This window comes from Balaenoptera ricei, chromosome 4 (assembly GCF_028023285.1).
Source record: "Balaenoptera ricei isolate mBalRic1 chromosome 4, mBalRic1.hap2, whole genome shotgun sequence".
In the NCBI taxonomy this organism is placed as follows: domain Eukaryota; kingdom Metazoa; phylum Chordata; class Mammalia; order Artiodactyla; family Balaenopteridae; genus Balaenoptera; species Balaenoptera ricei.
Genome location: NC_082642.1, coordinates 102,761,930 through 102,783,623, shown reverse-complemented (window position 1 = coordinate 102,783,623; position 21,694 = coordinate 102,761,930). Strand labels below are relative to the sequence as shown.

Below are 21,694 nucleotides of genomic sequence, written 5' to 3'. Positions count from 1 at the left end.
CTCAGGAGTTACCAAAATACTCAAGTTCACCCAGTGGTGGCTCTGAAATTGAACTCAGGCTGTTTCTCAAACCTGTGCTGCTTTTTTTGATTTATTTTATATGTTTATATATATGTACATAATTTGAATATATAAATAAAATTATATATAACATTTATTTCTGTATAATTGCCTGTTATATATTATTACTAATTTCTGTAAGTTATGGAACGTAGGTGAAATATGAGGAATTGAGTAGCGTATCTGGAATGATGAGGGAGACGTGAGCAGATGGGTAGATGCATGAGGAGCAGGGAACAGTTTGGGGACCATCGGGAAGAAGACATCCCATATCATGGGTATCTTCCTACTTGGAAGGGCTAATCTGGGAGGGTATTCAAAGGCAGTAGAAAGAACTTTCTGTCTCTTAATTTGGGTTTGGGGGCTTGAGGGAAAACGATTGTAAGCCATTGAACTTCACTCTGCCTGCCATCACTGTAAACATGGCAATATAGTTGGGTCAAAACTGGAAAAAGCATTAGGGATAATTGAATAAGACTACTTTTCTTTAATGGCTCATTTCACGGACTCTGACCTCAGTTTTCAGATAGAAGTCCCAGAGGCATTTTAAGGGATGGCAGCATCATTTTAATAATAGCAATAATAATCCCTGGGTAGTTTTGAGGCAGGCAAGACATATGAATGGGCTAGCTAAAAATCAGCCCATTGACATGTGTTGTTCAGAATTTAGGACAAGAATCAACTGGCTCTTCCATGCTTGAGTCAACAAGTGGATTAAATCCCACAATGAAGATTACAAAGTATAGATTTTACTGTGTGCTAAGAAAAATTTCCCCTGATCTATATAATACCTTTTCCTAATTGAGCCAAAGAGAAGAAAAGCTTTTTGTATCTAAGAGATATGTAGTCCTGCCATTGTTTCAGGACCTTATGTCATGTATTTGGACCTTATTTGAAGAAGGATGTGAATATATCTGGGGGAATAGTCAGAGGAAAGTCACAAAAATTCTTGGGCCATATACTGCAATCATAGGGTGTAAGATGCAGTTTGCAAAAATCTTCAGAAGCCACTCTGGAGAAGAACCTGCCTGTGGCCTCTCCTCATGACCTAGAATTTGGGCAAGAAATGCTAAAGAAGGCAGTGAAGGAGGCATTGTGTTTTCATGGCCCAGTGTGCATGGGTAACACGCATCTGCTGGATCAGAGGCTCTCCACCCTCAAGGCAGGGTGGACTCTCCTGGGGGCACTTCGGAAAAAATAGAATTCCTGTGTTGATTCTAGTGTGCAGACCGCTGAGAAGCACTGTACTCTGTCGATGGGTTGGGTGTGGCTGACAGACCATTTTACGATGACTTAAAATAGGTGAAGATTAGTCATTCAAAGGATAGTGGTCTCTGCCTTCGGGCTGATGGCAGGAGAAGGGGGCCAGCCTGTAGGATGGCAGTGATGGGCTGGACCGGAAGAGGCATTTCCTACAGAGGAGGGCTATGTAATTCTGAGCTGAGTTCCCGCAGGAAGTCAGAATATTCGTCTCTTCACACCACCAGCGCCCTAGTTTGTGGTCTCTAAGGGATAGCATAGGTGAAGGCACAAAAGGCCAAAGGGGTGCATTGACCCTCATTCATGGGCTCATTTGAGACTCCAAACCATTTCATTTTGCACTAATCTTTATGGTTCCTGCTGTGTCTTGTACAGGGACTGAAAATGGCATGTGTCTCAGGAGCTCTGTAAATAGGAGGATATGTTTCTGTCCCCTGAGAAGTTCAAGGCTTCTTGTACTGGGACTCCTCTTTCTTGTGTGCCTTGTTGAGCCTCTAGCTTTGGTGACCTTGGAGCAATGCTCAGTCTGTGGGTAGGGGTGAGCGGTGGTGCCATCCCTGGACTCCACACACGCTTACCTCAGGAGGGTTTCCCTCTGTCCAGATATTGACGGGGCCTTTACTGCACCCCTCATACCCCACCCGAAGGGCCAGTGCATGCAGGGGCTCCAAAGTGTGACCACTCTAGAACTTCTCAAAACTTTGGGCGCCCACTATAACTAAGCAACACACATTTATTAAGTGCCTGTTACTTGTATGAGGCAGAGGTATGGGATATGAGAGGGGAATTTTAAGAGCCACCCTTCCTTCTATGTGGTTTCACTTTCCCTAGGAAGATAAGGCCAGTATCTGTTTATATTCAGACCTGAAACCAGACAAGGCAGGCAGTGGCAGCGGCAGATTAGCTGTGTGTACTGGGAGATCTCTCCACGGGTGGGCTGGTAGTGAGGCCTCCATGAAAGGAGAGATTTGACCTGGTTCCTGAAGAGCAAGGAGGCTCCAGACCAGGGGCCCACCCCTCGTAAAGCAGCTGATTTACCTTGGGAAGTCTACATTGACAAACTGGGGCTGCTCCCACCTTCCCTGCAATCTGATCCCCTGGGTCCGGGTAGGGCCTAGGTGTTTGTTGTTTAAATTCCCCTTCACGTGATTCTGATATGCAGGCTTGGACCCTCTCATTGAGAAAGATTAAACTGTAGTCCTTACGTGGACAGTTTCCTTTTCTGATGGCTGCCACTAAAATCACGATGGGAGAGAAAGTTAAGGAGGCACAGATTCAGGAAGTGCCTGCTGCCGCTTGGTGAGGCAGGTGAATACTCCACGTAACCACTGCCTCCTGTGTGTTGAGAGCCAGTGTCAAGTGCGCTCAGGGGCTCCGAAGTGTGACCTCCACTCTACCCTTGTTTAGCAAGTGCTTCACGTGCGTGATCCCTAGTTTTTTTTTTTTTTTTTTTTTTTTTTTTTTATTTTACATGGGGGTGGGGGGGATTTGGTGAGGAGTTTTATTTTTTAATTTTTATTTATTTATTTATTTGTTCATTTATTTCTTTATGGCTGTGTTGGGTCTTCGTTTCTGTGTGAGGGCTTTCTCCAGTTGCGGCAAGCGGGGGCCACTCTTCATCGCGGTGCGCGGGCCTCTCACCATCGCGGCTTCTCTTGCTGCGGAGCACAGGCTCCAGACGCGCAGGCTCAGTAATTGTGGCTCACGGGCCCAGTTGCTCCGCGGCATGTGGGATCTTCCCAGACCAGGGCTCGAACCCGTGTCCCCTGCATTGGCAGGCAGATTCTCAACCACTGCGCCACCAGGGAAGCCCATCCCTAGTTTTTATAACAGCCCTGTGAGCTAGATTTATTACTTACGTGTTTTACAGGTGAGGACCTTGGGGCTGGTGAGTTTCAGTAAGGAGTTTGCTGATAGTCACCCTGCCTTTAAGTGGTATAGCTGGGATTGGGATCCTGATACAGAAAACACATTTTTTTCCCCATCATATTCCATTGTTTCCCATGGTCTCCATGTAGGAAGTAGGAGGAGAGGAATGGGACCTTTTAGGGACAGGTGGCAGTACTGAGAGTGGAGGTGGCCGGGCACACTCATAACCTGGAGCCCCACACAGTGCCTGGGGGACGCTGTAGACCAATGGGAGAACGAGTGAGCGGGGCAGTGTCACGCAGCAGGGATTAGTCCTGGCTAATCTCTCCCAACTGCATCTTTGAAATGGGTTAATACCTCCCTTGCAGGGCTGTTCAGATGAAGTGAAACAGTGTTGGTGTTCAGTAGACCAGAGTGGTTGAAATTATTTACTTTAACCCCACCGTCTGCCTCACTACACACATTGCAGCTTGTTTTCTGGTATCTCTCCTGTCCTTGTCCTCCCTTTCATTCCCTTTCCAGGCCTTTATTATATAGAGTCTGGGCCCCAGCAGAAGGTTCTTAGCTCTTTCTTGGTCTAAACTATACATCATTCTCTTAATCCTCTACTCAGCTTTTGTGTGCCAAAAACCTTCAATGGGTTCCCAGTACACGCCAATTTAAGTCCAAACTGCTCTGGCAGCATTCAAGACCCTCTCAGATATGCTCCAGCCTTTCACTCCCTCTAATCTTAACTCTCATTACTTGCCTCTGAAACCCACATTCCTATCAGATGCATCTCTTGGCCAATTTCATTATGAGTCGACACGGAGGATATTCTTTCCTGGGTTTGGAATGCCTTTCTCTGTCCATCCTTCAAAATCCTGCCTGTCCTTCCCACCTCAGAGTCCCCAGAGCATTTTCTTGCTAACTTCTTTGTGAGGTTCCATTCTGTCCTTTTGTAAACTTGCCTCAGTAGGGTGGAGCCCCTTGAGGTCAGGATCCTGCTGCCTTCATTTCTGTGTCACTGGCCCATAGTGAGTATTAAAAAATGTTTGCTGAAACCAAGTGAGTGCCTCTAAGTCTCCGTCTGCTTTCCAGGCTGACAAGGAAAGCCCTTGGAACTCCTGTAATAAGAACTTGGTTGGAAAGTGCAAACTGTGGATGGTCCTCGCCTCTGTTTTCCTAGGTCTCGTTATAGTCATCATCATAAGCTTATGTCTGACTGGAGGTAAGAGCATTTAAACAGGACTAAATTGATGCATTTTGAGAACTCATGTAATGCTTATGACTTAAACGCTGAAATCAAAGACCTACTCACTGCTACTTCATCGTTTATAATATGAATTTAAAACTGGTTTGCGGTATGTTGTATAGATGGGAGATATACATGATTTTTGCTTTTCTTTTTTATTTTCTTTTTTGTTTGTTTTATGAACTCTGGAAAAAGTACGGGGGTCATTGTTTTACTTTAAACGCTACCCATTGGATGTTGAAGATTTCTTAAATTTTTAATTTCCATAAGCACTATGTTTTATTGTATCTTACACATGCGTGTTTGAAAAGTTTTTTAAATAATTTGTTTAATAAAGATAATTATTGTAAAAAGGTAATTATTGTATAACGATAACTTTATCTGATGTACCTGGTATATTATTGTAATGGTAAAATGATGAATAATGTATTTGGAAGCATTTAAAAAACTTTATAGAACCATGTATCTGTAAGCTGTCATTATTTTAACTTATTTTAGAAATCACTATTATATTTGTGTTGTATGTGGTACAAAACAAAAATTCACATGGTGCTAAATATATATTTTACATGCATTATCTCATTTTATTTTTTATTATGAATATGAACATAGTACATGTTCAGTTACCCATAAAGCCCATCCACATTATTAATATTTTGTTATATTTTTCTCTAGTCTTTTTCTTACTTGCATTTTAAAAATAATTTGCGATCAGATTGTTTTTTATCATCCTGTGGCTTACCTTCAGGATTTTAATGTTACATTGAGATCATTTTGCCAATTCATTAAAAATTATTTGTGAACATTTTTTTTTTTATGACTGCATGATGTACTCTTCCACATCTTTTTAAAACCTTTTAGGTAGTTGCTAATTTTTTTATGATTATCAGTATTGTTTTTTATGATGCATAAATATAGCACACCCCCTCCCCCCCGTGGGCAATATTTCAATTTCAAAATAGGAAAGAAGAAAAGTGCTTTCATTTCTATGTGTGGGTGATTGTAGGGTACAAGGGTGTGAGGGGGGCTCTTCTGGAACTGGGAGACTTGTGAGGGTGATCCGGTCACCACAGGATAAAGGTTGAGCCGGCCTCGCCATAGCAAACCAAGTTACAGGATGAGAGCAAGAATGGCAGCCCCTGAGTTTCTCCAGAGGGGGCCCTGGGAATTCTCCTAAGGAACTGCATTTGTCACTCACCTCCTGTTCCTCCTTGTCCCCACCCTTTCATCTGCTGTCTCAAAGTTTTATAGTACCTGAAGAAATAGGAAAACTCTGATGAGGTGTGCCAACCTCTAGCATGTGAGCTTCCCAGGCAGGCACCATGTTTGCTTAGTTACTTAAGGCAGTGTTGAGGTGCAATGGCTGTGTCTTTGAGGCCAGAGGCTGGTCCTGAGGTAGGGAGAAGTTGGTAAGAGGTGCTGCCCCTCCTTCATCACACTGAGGACAATGGCTTTGGTATGAGTGTTGATACTCCCTCTTCCCATCATCTCCCACATGTGGATATTGAAACTGAAATTGAGTCACACAGCCTTGTCCTATCACAGCCAGCCAGTGCTGTCCTAAAAGTTGGCTGAACCATCTGCTGGCATCTGGGGCCTATAACAAAGGATGATGCCACAGATTTGGTTGGTTTGATATTTAGGATTCTAAAGCTCAAGACCCAGGGATTTCCCTGACAGTCCATTGGTTAAGACTCCATGCCTCCACTGCAGGGGGCATGGGTTCGATCCCTGGTTGGGGAACTAAGATCCTGCAAGCCGAGTGGCCAAAAAAAAAAAAAAAAAAAAAAAAAGCTCAAGACCCAAGAGCTGCCTTCCATTCTCATTCTCAGAAAGTCATCTGACCTCTTCAAATCACGAAGAGCAACCTGCAGAAGAAGGGATTCCATTTCCCTCCACAGTTTCTCAGGGGGACTTGAGAGTTCACAGGATCAGATTCAGGGAAGAGTTTTTTAACACTTGTGGTGCAAACTTTGTTTTCAATTTGGTTATAAAATTGTGTTTAAAATATGTTAATGCCATAAGAGAGATTTTCAAACTTTTACTTTTTTTAAATCAGGGAAATACTTTTATTTTACTTGGCATCTCAACTTTCAAGAGTTTGGGCTTGTGGGGAGGGTCATAGTAGGCAGTGGGGGGTGTAATGGGTAAAAAGGAGCAGGGACAGGACTCCCTCCATGACAGTCCCAGCCTCACCCAGAGCAGCTCCGCGGGCACTTCTGGGATGACAGTCTGCAAAAATCAGCCATTGTCCAATTGTCAAGCCCGTTGATATGAATCGAATATTGGTAGAACTTCTGGGCGCTGTGTAGAAAATGCTGCTGTCTGGGAAAAGGGCAGGTGGGAGAGTCGAAGGCTGTGCATTCGTTAATGAATGTGGGAGGGGCGATATGTGGGTAGGGGAGAAAGAAATCCAAACTATTAGGTATATTGTACAGCACGGGGAATATGACCAGTATTTTATAATGACTGTAAATGGAGTATAACCTTTAAAAATTGTGAATCACTATATTGTACACCTGCAACTTATCTAACATTGTACAGTAACTATACTTCAATTTAAAAAGAAAAGAATGAATGTACATTCGTTAAGAAGTGATGCTGTCTGGTTCATTAAGAAGTGAAGTTTCTCAGGACCTACCTTTGCCATTCCCCTCCTCCTTCCCTTTCTCCCAACTCCTTACTCTCCTGTCTCGGGGCTCTGTAGTCCCCAGACTGAGGCTCAGGGGTGGAGGTGATAATAAACGTGGAGCTGGAGTGGACCCAGAGGGGACACTAAATACATCCCAGTACGGAAAGATATCCAATTTGGGGAGGGGCCAATAGGGTACCCAGAATGAGGTGCCCAGTGGAGAGCTGTAGCTTGTCACTGACATTGATAGGAATGGCCATGATGTGGTGATAATACAAGCAGACCAACCTGTGGTCAGGTTTATTATTATTAATTCTCTACAGACTGTGCACCCCTTCTTGCCTGCACCTGGAGTGGGCTCTCCCCCCAGTCTGCCCATGGTACGCCACTGAAGTGATGGCAAATTCAGGATCACGGCTCGGCTTAAGGCATTGAGCCTGGGCTGTGTCCACAGTGTGGAGGAGAGGCTAGCACTCCACCAGGCTCACAGGAGACAATGAAACCTTCTTAAAATGGACAATTTGGGGTTGGCGGGCGGGTGCGGGCAGAGCTCAGGGAATCCTTCCTGTTAAATCTAGAGGCCTGGTTTTGTCCCAGCTCTTTAGGAAAAAAGTATTTAATGGATTTTCTCTTTCTCCCTAAGGAATTATAAATTCCTTGGTGTGAAGGGTAAAGGAAAAAAAAAAAAAGTTTTCCTCTCTCTCAAAGTCATTTTCTGTCTGGATAATTTGGAGAATCAGATAAGCATCCTCAAGGATTCTGCTTTCTTTACTAATTTGTCCGAACAGTGAGGGGAGAGACCCTAGGAATGCCTTAACTGGTGAAACCTTTCCTTGGTTTGGGCAAAATATTTTAAATGTTACAGAAACCAAACTGTGACAAGTAGGTGGATGCTTAGAAATATGATTTAAAGGTGACCAGTTTTAACAGTCTAGGAACCCTTATGTGATGTCCCCCAGCTCTCTTACCATACGGGCTTTTCTGTGAGTAGGGGAGGCTCTGGTACTGAGATGCAAGCAGGGACTTCCTACGTGGTGCTGTATTGGATGGGTTTGTTTTGCCTTGAGTTGGGAATAAGAACCACATCTTATGACATCACATGGTCCTGGCAGACAAGCGAGTTGCACAGGCTGCTCCCTGGTATAGGGTGACTCATGGGAAAATCCTAGGCAGACAGCAAGCCCAGTATCTTGAAATTTCTTTGCATTTTCACCTGCTTCTCTTTCCCTCACATCTCATATGTTCTCCTGCCTTCCCAAGACTGACCTCTCCACCTGTGTTCTCCATAGAATCCTCTCCAGCTTCTTCTGACCCGTGGACCTTCAGATAGAGCCCTTTCTTTCTAAGCATCCTCTCGGGCCTCTTCAAATGTGCTCACATAGTCTCTCCTTCAGAGCAATCTTCCGTCAGCATCTTGCTACTTCATTTATATATTTCTCTCTCCCTCTTTTTTCACTGGCAAACTTCTAGAAAGAGAGGTCTGTATTTGGATCTTATCTCCTGCTCACTCCTAAACCACTGTATCCATTGGTCCCAAATTGTTCTTCCAAAGGTCAACAGCAAGTGTCTGATCATAAAACCCAATGGCCTGGGCTTCCCTGGTGGTGCAGTGGTTGAGAATCTGCCTGCCGATGCAGGGGACACGGGTTCGAGCCCTGGTCTGGGAAGATCCCACATGCCGCGGAGCAACTAAGCCCGTGAGCCACAACTACTGAGCCTGCACGTCTGGAGCCTGTGCTTCGCAACAAGAGAGGCCGCGATAGTGAGAGACCCGCGCACCGCGATGAAGAGTGGCCCCCGCTTGCCGCAACTGGAGAAAGCCCTCGCACAGAAACGAAGACCCAACACAGACAAAAATAAATAAATAAATAAAAATAATAATTAAAAATGAATATCTGCTTAAAAAAACCAAAAAACCAAAAAACCAAAAAAAAAATCCCCAATGGCCTTTCTCCCTTCCCCTGCCCTGTTTGCAGCCTTCAGCTCTGTCCACTGTATTGTACTCTTCCAGGCCTTCAGAACTCTGGATTTCAGGACTTTATTTCTGCCTTTGGCTCCATGTTGTGATTGCAGGAAGCATGTCTTCAGCCTTCTCACTTTTCTCATTCTTCATTCTTTCCCTTGAGAAGCTCACTTAGTCCCAAGGCAGCAGCCAGCCCCTCTCGGAGGTGCCCCCTGGAACACTTTTCCTGAGTTTTAGTCATGCACTTTGCTGGAGTTCTGTACCTGGAAATAACTGTTATCATCTTAATCATTATCCATGTGAAACTACTAGTCATGTGTATCCCCTTCTCCACTGAGCTCACCTTTTATAGTTTCATGGTGAGTCATGAGGCCAGGTTTATATCATCCAATTGTGTAACTTTAGGCAAATTCATCAACGCTCTTGGCCTCAGTTTCCACATTTGCAAAATATAAATGATTTCTGAATCTGTGTCTATAAATGTACCTTGACCCTCCTACTTACTAGCTCAATTGACTGACCTAAACAAATTATGCATTTTTTTCTAAGCCTCAGTGTCTTCATTTTAAAATAAAAACATTAATGTTTAATTAATAGGGTTGATTTGAGGATTACATGAGGTAAAAACTACAAGTGCATAGCAGGGTATCTGTGCATAATGCTTAATACAGTAGCTGTTATTCTTCGTGTTACCTAGGCTTGATACTTTGGAACATTTTTGATTTCTTCTTCTTTCCTATAGCTAGATAATGACCAGGTCTTATCAATCATTCCTTGGTAGTGTCTTGATAGAAACTTTCAACATTGACTGCCTGCCTACTGCAAGGCTCTGTGCTGTATACTTTATATATGGTAGTTCTTATCTTTACCGTCACCTACAGTGTAGGCATTTCTGTTGAGGAAACTGCTTCAGAGATTTAAGTGACTTGCTCAAGTAACATGGCTAATGACTAACCGAGCTGGAATTCAAACTAAGTCTGGCTGCCTTTACAGCCAGCTCTGTTTCCACCATCCTGGTCTTTCTTCTCCCTCCCTTCCTTCCTTCCTCTTCTCACTGCTGTCAATCGAAATCTGTCTCTCCCATTCTTGTCCAGTGGCCTCTCTGCCTCCAATCTCCCCCAGTTCCATTTCATCCCATCTGTCACCAGCAGATTTACCCTCATCTCCTTCCTGGGAGGCATTTAACAACCTCCATTATCTCTTGAAGACATCTGGCATATAAGGCCTACCTCTCCAGCCTCATTTCTTATATTCCCGCCTAAGAGCTGTTTTTGTGTGCCTCCAGTGTCCTTTGTGTATGTACTACAATTTTTAAATTTTATTTATTTATTTATTTATTTATGGCTGTGTTGGGTCTTCGTTTCTGTGCGAGGTCTTTCTCTAGTTGCGGCAAGTGGGGGCCACTCTTAATCGTGGTGCACGGGCCTTTCACTATCGTGGCCTCTCTTGCTGCGGAGCACAGGCTCCAGACGCACAGGCTCAGTAATTGTGGCTCACGGGCCTAGTTGCTCCGTGGCATGTGGGATCTTCCCAGACCAGGGCTTGAACCCGTGTCCCCTGCATTGGCAGGCAGATTCTCAACCACTGCGCCACCAGGGAAGCCCTTGTACTACAATTTTTTAAAGACGTTTTCTCTACATGGAAATACTGACTAGGTTAAATCCCATTAAAAACATAAAAATTCTGCTGACTGAGTAAGCCTATTTTTTTGCTGTTATTGTTATTTTAACACACACAACTATTTAGCCAGGTTGTGTACAGATTCATTCAGATAATACAAGTTAAGTATATGTCATTAGAGCTATTATTGGAGACCTCTTTACGAACTTGGCATTTCTTTCTTCCTTTTTTTAAAAAAATTATCATTTATTTATTTATTTATTTTGGTTGTGCTGGCTCCTTAGCTGTGACACGCAGCCTCTTTAGTTGCGGCAGGCAAGCTCCTTAGTTGCGGCATGCATGTGGGACCTAGTTCCCTGACGAGGGATCGAACCTGGGCCCCCTGCATTGGGAGCACAGAGCCTTAACCACTGGACTACCAGGGAAGTCCTGAACTTGGCATTTCTTAATAAAAGTGATCCAAATTGGAAAAGAAGTAAAACTGTCACTGTTTGCAGATGACATGATACTATATGTAGAAAATCTTAAAGACACTACCAGAAAACTACTGGAGCTCATCCATGAATTTGATAAAGTTGCAGGATACAAAATTAATACACAGAAATCTCTTGCTTTCCTATACACTAACAATGAAAGATCAGAAAGAGAAATTAAGAAAACAATCTCATTTACCATCACATCAAAAAGAATAAAATACCTAGGAATAACCTACCTAAGGAGGCAAAAGACCTGTACTATGAAAACTATAAGACACTGATGAAAGAAATCAAATAAGACACAAACAGATGGAAAGATATACCACGTTCTTGGCTTGGAAGAATCAGTATTGTCAAAATGACCATACTACCCAAGGCAATCTACAGATTCACTGCAATACCTATCAAATTACCAATGACATTTTTCACAGAACTAGAACAAAAAAATCTTAAAATTTGTATGGAAACACAAAAGACCCTGAATAGCAACAACAATCTTGGGAAAGAGAAACAGAGCTGGAAGAATCAGGCTCCCTGACTTCAGACTATACTTCAAAGCTACAGTCATCAAAACAGTATGGTACTGGCACAAAAACAGAGATGCAGATCAACAGAACAGGATAGAGAGCCCAGAAGTAAACCCATGCACTTATGGTCAATTAGTCTGTGGCAAAGGAGGTAAGAATATACAATGGCAAACCTGGCATTTCTTAGTGCTCTTGAGTTCAGCAGTTCTGTGACTCCTGTATCCATTCTCTGGCATCCTTATTCCTTTCTGAGGCAATGATATCTACTCTGGAAATGTATGTGGTGGGTGTAGAGCTCAAAGATACCCATTGCAGCAGCATTTATAAATTGGAAAGATAAAAACACTAAATGGTTTTAGAACATTAGTGCAGCCATTAAATAATCTTTGCAAGGAATTTTAAACACGTGGGGAATGGCTTTTGATATGTAAACAGCAACAAAAGAATCAAGACAGATAAGAAATGATGACAACAAACAACAAAAAGCAGTATACAAGTTACCTTCTCATTAAGACCTCAAATATATAATATAAAATATGGGGGGGACCTTTTGATTAAAGAATTATTAGTAATTTTTTTCTTGCTTTGCTACAATTTCCTATACTTTGCAAGTTTTCTGCTTTGAGGGCGTAACTTTTATTCTCAGACAAAAATAACATGATGACTTACAACAAATAAGGATGCAGGGATAATTCCCTGTGTTGGGGTCCCCAAGATCACCCCCAGATTCAGTGAGACTGAAGACTCACTTGCTGGTAAGACTCATAGGACTCAGCATATACTCATAAAGATGACTGATTTATTACAGCTAAAGGATATAAAGGAAAATATGGAGGCAACCAGGTGCAAGCTTCCAAGAGTCTTTGCCCAGTGCAGTCACACAGAGTGCACTTAATTCCTCCAGCAATGAGTTGTGACAACACGTGTGAAATGTTGTCCACCAGGGAAGCTCATTAGAGATTCAGTTTTTATTGGAGTTGGTCGCATAGGCAGGCTCTGCCCGGTACCCACCAAAACTCCAGACTCCCAGCAGGAAAGGAGAGGCTCAGCACAAGACACACTGTTTCTGCAAACAGTTGAGGCACAGCCAGCCACTCTTACCAGGAAACGTGAGAACACTCCAGAGATCCAAGTCCCAGATTCCAGCCAGGGGCCAACATTGCGCTGGCCTTGCTAAGGCTGGCAGCCTCTGGTCCGCTCTGTTAATTCTTCTGCACATTCCCTTGCTCCTCATGCCTCACACTTCAGACTTCCTCAGGGAATAAGGACCAGGACTCTTACTTCCATCATAAACCCAGAATTGATGCCACTGTGGTCTTCTCAGAGTCCAGTAAAAGAGGCTGATAATGTTACATTTGAGGTGTGGGATTACAGAAAAAAAATTCATGGCAAACACCTGGTTCCAGTCACCCACGCCTTTCTTGGGGCCGGAGAGGTGGTCCCCGAGTGACCCCGGCAGGAAACCAGGGGAGCATAATTAGTGCCAGCATGCCAGCTTTGAACTCCTGGCTCCGACTTTGGGTGTTTTTCCTTTAGCTCTAACTGCTTAAAAAATCAATTAGCTCAGAGTCCTTAGAACACAAGCAGCCAACTGTTGTCCCAGGAATGTAAGTCCCGTGAGCCCTGGGGCTCTGAGTGCAAACAGAGTGTGTCAACATTCCCCTGTGGGACATCCTGGAGAGCGATGACTTCATGCTCACGCTCTCAGATTCTGATCCCCAAGCTGTTCTGCTCGATGATGGTCACTTCCTCAGCATGTGTACAGAACCGAAGGGGATTCAGCAAAGTTCCTTGCCCTGCTCCTTGCCCCCCATCCCCCATTGTTTTCTGGCCCCTCCAGAACGTCTCCAGCGCCTGCCTTGACACCTGTGCATGTAGCTAAGCTACAGGGTCAGTTTAACAAAGGAGTTCATGTTCTTCCCACTTGCTCCCACCGCGCTTCTCCCAGTCTGTGTTCAGGGGAATCTGAGCCCCCCGTGGCATCAAATAAAACAACAAAATTTATATCATGATAGAGGCGAGCCCTTGTCTTTATTCAGCCTTACTGAGAAGAGAAAGCATTTCTGCTTATTCTTGCTTACTGTGTCCAGGCTTTATCCTTGATGAATATTCGTTGTTTGTTTTTTAAGTATAGCAGCCAATGGAGTAAATAAGTTTATTATTTTATGCGTGTGTTTACTTTTACTTTTTATACCCCCCCATTCTCTTTAGTAACCTATGTCGATGAGGATGAAAATGAAATACTTGAATTGTCGTCTAATAAAGCATTCTTGGTCATGCTAAAGATTCCAGAGGATTGTGTAACTGAAGAGAAATTGCCTGACCTGCTCACGAAAAGGGTAAGATACCTTATGCATTGTTACTGGGTTCTTAGCGTTAGAGTATGAATTCTCCTGGAACACTTGGCTTAGAGCTAGCCGGTAAGTAGCTTCAAGCTTGGATTCTGGACAGTGGCAGACCCCGGTGCTTAGAAATGGATTTTCTGTAGTGCAAAGCCAGAGGGAGGCGCCCTGGGCTCCAGCTAAGTGCATCCTGGAGGATAGTGTTCTGTTTCTCATTCTGGTCTTTATACTTGATTCAACCTGAAGTTTCATTGAGGGTCTGCGATGTGTTCGACAGCATGCCCGGTGCCAGGGCCACAAGGGTCTGTGCCCTCAGTGGGATCTCACAGTCCAAGTAGAGGAAGCAATTAAATAGTTATAAACAGTGTGGTATGTTCCATCACTGAGATACGTACAGTGTGTTTTGTATAACCACGGAGGTGGGGATGGAGGCATGCAGGGCCTCCTGGAGGAGGTGACACTCAGGAAGAATCTTGAAATATGAAGTAGGGGTGTTCCAGATTAGAGAGCAGGGAACACTAGAGGATGTGCCCAGCAGTGCGCTATGGCCCCTGCATACTGTGTCGCGGACTTGGCAGAGGTGAGGCTGAACAGCAGGGGACGGGTCAGATCATGAAGGTTTCTGTGTTCTTTGGCGAGGCCCTGAAAGATTTTAATCTGCAGGCTGACATGGTCAGCTTCTGATTTTAGTTGTTCTGTGTGATGGTGGAAAAACACTGGAAGTAGAGCGCTTAGTTAGAAGGTGTTGCAATAATTTGGGTGACAAATGAGAGAGACTTGAACTAGGACAATGTCAGGGGGAGTAATTAAGGTTCAAGTGAGATTTCAGAGGTCTTCTCCCTCAGTAGGACTTCATGGCTGGTTGGATGTGGGTCTGAGGGAGAGTGTGGCTCCAGGCTCCTGGTTGGGTGGCCACGTGGGTGGACGGTGACATCATTCACGGAGCAGGAAATGCACGAGAATGAGCCTCTGTGCAATAGGGGGTCTCTGTAGCCAGACCCTGAGGGTTGATGGGCAGTCCTGGTCGCCTTGTCAAAGACAGGGTGGTTCACAGCCAGACCCAGAAAAGTTTTTGATAAGAAAACCTAAGCAAGGGCTTCCCTGGTGGCGCAGTGGTTGAGAGTCTGCCTGCTAATGCAGGGGACACGGGTTCGAGCCCTGGTCTGGGAAGATCCCACATGCCGCGGAGCGGCTGGGCCCGTGAGCCACAACTACTGAGCCTGCGCGTCTGGAGCCTGTGCCCCGCGACGGGAGGGGCCGCGATAGTGAGAGGCCCGCGCGCCGCGATGAAGAGCGGTCCCTGCACCGCGATGAAGAGTGGCCCCCACTTGCCTCAACTGGAGAAAGCCCTCGCATGAACCGAAGACCCAACACAGCCAAAAATAAAATAAAATAAATAAATAAAGTAGCTATAAAAAAAAAAAAAAAAGAAAAGTGCTTTTAAAAAAAAAAAAAAAAAAAAAAAAGAAAACCTAAGCAAGACTAGCCTGCCGTCCGTTACCCTCTTCCCTGCAGTTGATAGTTCGAATGGAATGAGCCCTCTTTATTTGGCTTCCATCTGATTCCATCTAGGTCACCCCAGAGTCAGTTTCTGGGCATACCGTTTGATTGCCCCTTTGATCACAGGAGTTTGTACCTTGCGAGGATTATTCCAGGTTTCTCTTCCTCCTTCTTTTCCTTGTTTATGTCTTATCTGCAGTTCCCTTTTCCTCCTTTCCTGCCACCTGCTTCCAGAGCAAGTTGCTGAGTGAATGAATAGCCTGTTGCTACTTTCCTCTTGGTTGCCTTTTTTTTTTTTTTTTTAAATTGTTTGGCCACGCCGCGTGGCATGCGGGATCCTAGTTCCCCTACCGGGGATCGAACCCGCACCCCCTGCAGTGGAAGCTCGGAGTCTTAACCACTGGACCACTAGGGAAGTCCCTTGGGTGCTGTTTTGATTGAGGGGTTTTGCACTGGCCGAGCAGAAACCAAGTGAGTCAGCATCCACATGTGTCACCTGTTACAGACTGGACACTCTATGTCGAAGGGAACTGGATATTAATCACTCACTTTAAAGCCGTATCTCTTTTGCACAGAAGCAGGCGTGAGCAGATTCTACAGGTGTTTTTAACTCATCACCCTGTAGTGGCTGAGGAACAGGGGCTGGCAGATCTCTGGGGCAAGTTCACAGGCCTCTTTGAGCTTGTTCCTGCTCTGATAAACGGAAATGACCGCACTTTCCCTGTATACCCACAGGTGCATATGAGGTGCGTATAAAGAACTTTGTAAGACATTTTTAAAAAGAATTCTCTGATTTGCAGATAATAAACGTTAAGGTGCAGTGAGCTGAAATGACTCCTGCCACTGGCTTCCCAATCAAATACGTTCAGGAACAAAAATGAGGAACTTAGAGATATTACTATCTAATTATCAGGTCAAGAACCCCTTTCTCCCACTTAGGCCAGTTTCCAGAAGTTTCTGGACATGGAAGGTAAATGGGAGTGGATATTGAAACACTGTGCCCTCTCTTTTGCTTTACCATCTTGCTTTTCTAAGCACAGTTTTCCTGGCCCCTCTCATATCTCACTGCCAGTTTCCTTCTCTTAGGATTGGGGCCGATACTCTGCTTAAGCCAGCCCGTTAGCTCTGTGGTGTCATAGCTCAGCCCACGTGCTTGTTGCAGAATTAGCGTTGGCCCCTCTGATGATGCAGGGAAGGCATCCCTCTTCCTCTGGAATCTGTTTTCTTTTGTTTTTGTTTTTGTTTTTTTAACATCTTTTTTTAAAAAGTTGAGGTATAGTTGATATACAGTATTGTAAGTTTCAGGTGTACAACATAGTGATTCACAATTGTTAAGGTCACACTCCAATTATAGTTATTATAAAATATTGGCTATATTCCCTGTGCTGTACAATATATCCTTTTAGTTTATTTATTTTATACATAGTAGTTTGTACCTCTTAATCCCCTACCCCCATCTTGCCTCTCCCCGCTTCCTTCTCCTCACTGGTAACCACTAGTTTGTTCTCTGTATCTGTGAGTCTGTTTCTTTTTTGTTATATTCACTAGTTTGTTTTATTTTTTACATTCCACATATAATTGTTATCTTACAGTATTTGTCTTTCTCTGTCTGACTTATTTCACTTAGCATAATGCCCTCAAAGTCCATCCGTGTTGCTGCAGATGGCAAAATTTCATTCTTTTTTATGGCTGAGTAATATTCCATTGTCTGTATATACCACATCTTCTTGATCCATTCATCTGTTAATGGACTCTTAGGTTGCTTCCATATCTTGGCTATTGTAAATAATTGGAAGCTGGTTTTTGATGAGCCACTGTGCCTGACTCTGGTGATCATCAGCTCACTGGGCTCTGAGCTCAGTTTGTACCCAGCCTCATAGGCATAGTGTGAGAGACACCAGAGCAAGGGGTGAGGAGCCCCTCTTTTCACTTTTTTGGTCCCAAAGTGGGTAGTGTGGTTAACAGCTCCTAAATATGTCAATATGTCCTAATTATAGCAGGGGACCATGCCACCAAAAAGAATGTTAGAGTGGACACTGAAAGTGATCTAGTAGTATACCACTCCATCTCTTAACATAAAATTTTAACTTAAAATTTTTTCTGAGTACCTACTATGTGCAAAACACAGTGATTAGGGCCCTAAGGATTAATAAAGGAAGGATGAGAGGGAGGGAAAAAAGAAGGAAGGACAAACATAATTCCTGACATAAGAAGCTCAATCTAAAAGGAAGAGAGTGGCATTATTGTTATTGTTTTCAGCTCTTGAAAAATAATCCCGTCTATAGCATCCTCATCTTCTTCCCTGTCCTTCTGAGCAGCCCTGGAAGAGCCACTTTCCAACCTCCCAGGTTTTCTAAATGACTGTCGGCCTGTTGGCAATATTCTTTTCTCTTGGGGCTCAAAAACTATAAGATGACCCAGTCGTTTTCCCCCAAAGTTCTTAACACTTTATGCTACTTTCCTCCTTGATATTCAGAAGGAGACACTTTCCTCCTTGCTTCATCTCCACTCGGTGGTGTGATAAAACATGAGGAAGCTGGCCTTAGTGTCTGTAACATCTAGTATTGAATCCCTTTACTAGCAGAGTGGCCTGGGCCATGTTTTGTAACCTCCCCAAATGCCTGGAATTTTTTTCTTTTTTGATCAGTGAGAAAGGGAGAGATAGCAGAGATAGCAATGCCTCTTGTGTCAGATTCTTATGCAGATCATAGCAATAGTGACAGGATTAGAGGAGGTGCTCTAATCCCCTCTGCTCTACCTTGGAGAGAATGAATTGTCACCAGTGAGTTAAGTGGGAGCGAAATATGGATGCAGCCTCCATGAGATTCTGCTTGGAATGGGTGGGAGATAGGTGGGCAAGTTTTCCTCGGGGGTAGTTCTGCTGTTTGCTGCTGGATAAAACAGTGAGGCACCGAGCCGTGATGGGTGCCACGGGGCGTGTCAGGCCCAGCATGGGGGAAACCATGGGTGTGGAATTTCTAGAACAACGTCAGGGTTGAGGCTTCAGGCCGGCAGGAGTGGGCCTGGCCGGGCTCTCAGAGGCCTGGCCGTGGGCTTGCTTCCAGCCTCAGAGCTGGGTGCATGCTGGGGGGTGTACCCAGATCCCAGCACTGTCCTCCTGCCTGCTAAGAACAAGGCATTTAACTTTCAAAGTAAATTTTAAAGAGATGCAATGTAAATACATTCAGCCACAAGTTCTCGGGTACTATAGGTGAGAATTCACATCTCTGAAACATGATGAAAAGACTAATCAAAGACTGGGAGAAGATATTTATGACACAAACCCAACAGCTAGTGTCCAGAATGTAACACCAATCAGTTTGGATAAGAAAAAGACAACCCAAGAGAAAGACAGGACCCTAATAGGCAATTCAAAGGTGAGAAATCCCACAGAGTTAATAAACACACAAAAAGATACTCAACCTCACTAGAAAGCGAGACATTGCCAATGAAAGCGATGTAAAACAGAATGTTGTACTCGTCAGATGGGCAAAAATAGAAAAATCTGGTAACATTAAATGCTGGCAAGGCTGTGGGAAATAGAGCATTTATACATTGCTGGGAGGGGAGTGAAATGGAGAGCAATTCAGAAAGACTTAGTTAAGGTGGAGATGTGCTAACTCTTGGACCCAAGTCCATCTCTTGGTATACGGCCCAGGGAAACTCTTACCTGTATAAGAAGAGAGGCTCAGAGAGGTTCAAGCATGATCACCTCAGCATAGTTTGTAGCAGGAGAAAATCGGAAACAAAGCCCATGGCCACCAGGAGGGGAAGGGATGAGGTGGAGAAGTCATTTCATGGAATCTCTGCAGAGTTAGGAGTCGGATTGAATGACCTCCATCTAGATGTACCATTATGGGTAAACCTCAAATGTGATTTTGCGTGAAAAAAAGCAAGTCAGAGAAGATTATGTAGAATATGGTATGTTTTATTTGAATAAAAATGTGCATTAAATTTATGTATAGTTGTGATTACACAGGGGAGTGTTAGATTTATAAAAACATGCATGGAAAGGATACATGCCGGCTTCAGGACACTGGTTAGTAGTGGGGAGGGAGGAGGAAAAACAGAATAGTGTGTAGGAGTAGCTTTAGCTGTGTTGGGTTTCTTCACGTAAAGGGCTCAACTAAATATGGTAAAATGTGAAGGCATAAAACCTGGGTAGTTGGGAACACAGATGTCATTATTTTTTATGGTTGCAACACTTCATGGATAAAATAAGAGCTCCGTACCTTTGCCATTGTTCCCCCACTTGGTCCCATTATCCAGAAACAGCGTGGCTCTTTCTCCTTGGAGTGAAGCCCTGGAGAAAGGAGAGAAGAGGCCCTTGTTCGGTGATGTATGGGGCCCTGAGCGGCCTGGTTTGCTGTCTTCCTAGCCCCGCGGGGGTTCCCTCCTGCCCGTGGCGCTTCGGGTCTGTGTGGGCCCAGGCTGCCAACCAGTAAGGCCACAGGTCTCAGCGCAACATATGAGATGTTGAAAATCCCAGCCTGGTCACTTGGTCCTTACAAGTGAGATCCCTTGAAATGAATGGTAACTTGAATTTTGGTTGGTGAGGGGCCCACCCCTTCCTGTTTCTTCATCCAGAGCCTCTGGGTAAGTTAATTCCTCCCTAGAGTTGGATCTCCTTTGCTTAGGAGTAGTTTTGCTTCATCAGGTGATATGCAGTACGATCTGGCAGTAATGTGTGCGGTTGTTAATTTGGCCTTGTTTGTTTTAGCTCACAGATGTGTACAGTTCATCACCAGCTCTGAGCCGTTACTTTACTTCAGTTGAAATCGTAGACTTCAGGTAAGAATGTGGAGCATTACGTGCTGATGTCTCTCTGGAAATCGACACTCATCGCTAGTTACCAAAAAGGACTGCCCTAATCCCAAAGCACGGAGGGGACCAACGGAAGACAGAACCATAGTGTCAGTACCGGGAGGGTCTTTGGAGGCCAACTAGCTCAATGCCCTTATTTTACGAAGGAAAAAAATGAAACCCAGATAAATTATATGACTCAACACAGTAACAGGGAATAGAGGAAAAGCCCAGACAAACCATTTCTGTTTCCCAGCAGATGCTCGAATAAGCTAAGAGTAGAAATAGAAATAGATCTCAGATAATGATGTGATTATGTACTGGCTTTTGCTTTTGAGGAACACAAGTCATATACAAGTTCATGCTCCTTGTATAATATTAAAAAATAAAGATACATGCTACCGGAAAAGTACACATCCTGCCTTCCCCTGCCCCACTACCCCTGGACACTTCATGTGCCAGTCAATTCCGCAGTGAATTCCAATCCCTTCTACAAAATGAACAACAATCACTGGTCTGTGTGATTTCTTCTGTGCATGTATTTACCATATATACTTTGTGTATTATACATGTGTAACATATACGCACACATACATATTGTTTCCTTTTTAGTTTCCTCCTAATCTCTAATGTTTTTGTATATGTCTATAGACACTTAGGTAAAAGTGTGTATGTATGTAGAAGGATCATTTGATTATCCTTTTATATTGTTAGGACAAGATTTACAAGGCAAAGCTTTATTACCTGCTGTGCCTGAGATATCCCTGGAATGTGACCATCAAAGGCAATTTTACATTGAGGTTCCTCCTCTCAAACCATAAGTTTCCCAAACCTGGGAGGGGAAGCACATGAAGCAGTGGTGCACAGTGGGGTAAGACCAAAGGGATCTGGAGTCTGAAAACACAGTGGCAGGTTGCCTTGTCAACAACACTATTCCTCCTTCTTTATGGACCCCCAGTGTGCATGCTACCTTATGGTGACACTTTTGACCTAGCCTATTTTATTCATAAATTACTGGTATTAAAACGCCAATAGAAAAGGGAGAAATGCATAATCAGACCCAACTTTCCTCTGTGCGCTTGCCCTAACTTACAATTCAAAGACAGAGGTGAGAGAGGAAGGATATTCAGAGCGTAAAGAGTCTTACCAAGAATCCAGCCCATATTACGGGGTCTAGAGGAGATGGGATTGCATAACGGGTTGGGGTATAAACACTGAGAAAAACCCATCAGAAAACTGAGTAAAACAAAATCTGAAGAGTAACGTGAGAGAATCTATTTATAAAAGTTATTTGAAAGAAAAACCCAAGGGTTTTAGGATTTTTGGATAAAGAAATTCTGCTGGGAAACATTTTTGGTTCATTTTTTAAAGTCCAGACAGAGTTTCAACAGTGTGGAACTGAGAAACA

At 43.9% G+C, this 21,694-nt stretch overlaps 1 protein-coding gene across 2 annotated transcripts in view; it reads left to right on the top strand.

Annotated features, from left to right (window-relative positions):
- C4H3orf52 (chromosome 4 C3orf52 homolog) overlaps nt 1–21,694 on the top strand; it is a 36,319-nt gene that overhangs the window by 2,243 nt on the left and 12,382 nt on the right. For both annotated transcript variants that reach the window (XR_009503100.1, XM_059922162.1), the window contains exons 2-4: nt 4,270–4,399; nt 13,853–13,980; nt 20,204–20,274. Coding sequence is in view for 1 of the 2 variants with exons in the window: in XM_059922162.1 (XP_059778145.1) it covers nt 4,270–4,399; nt 13,853–13,980; nt 20,204–20,274 (329 nt within the window). In the remaining variant the exon portion in view is untranslated. The remainder of the gene's footprint in view (nt 1–4,269; nt 4,400–13,852; nt 13,981–20,203; nt 20,275–21,694) is intronic.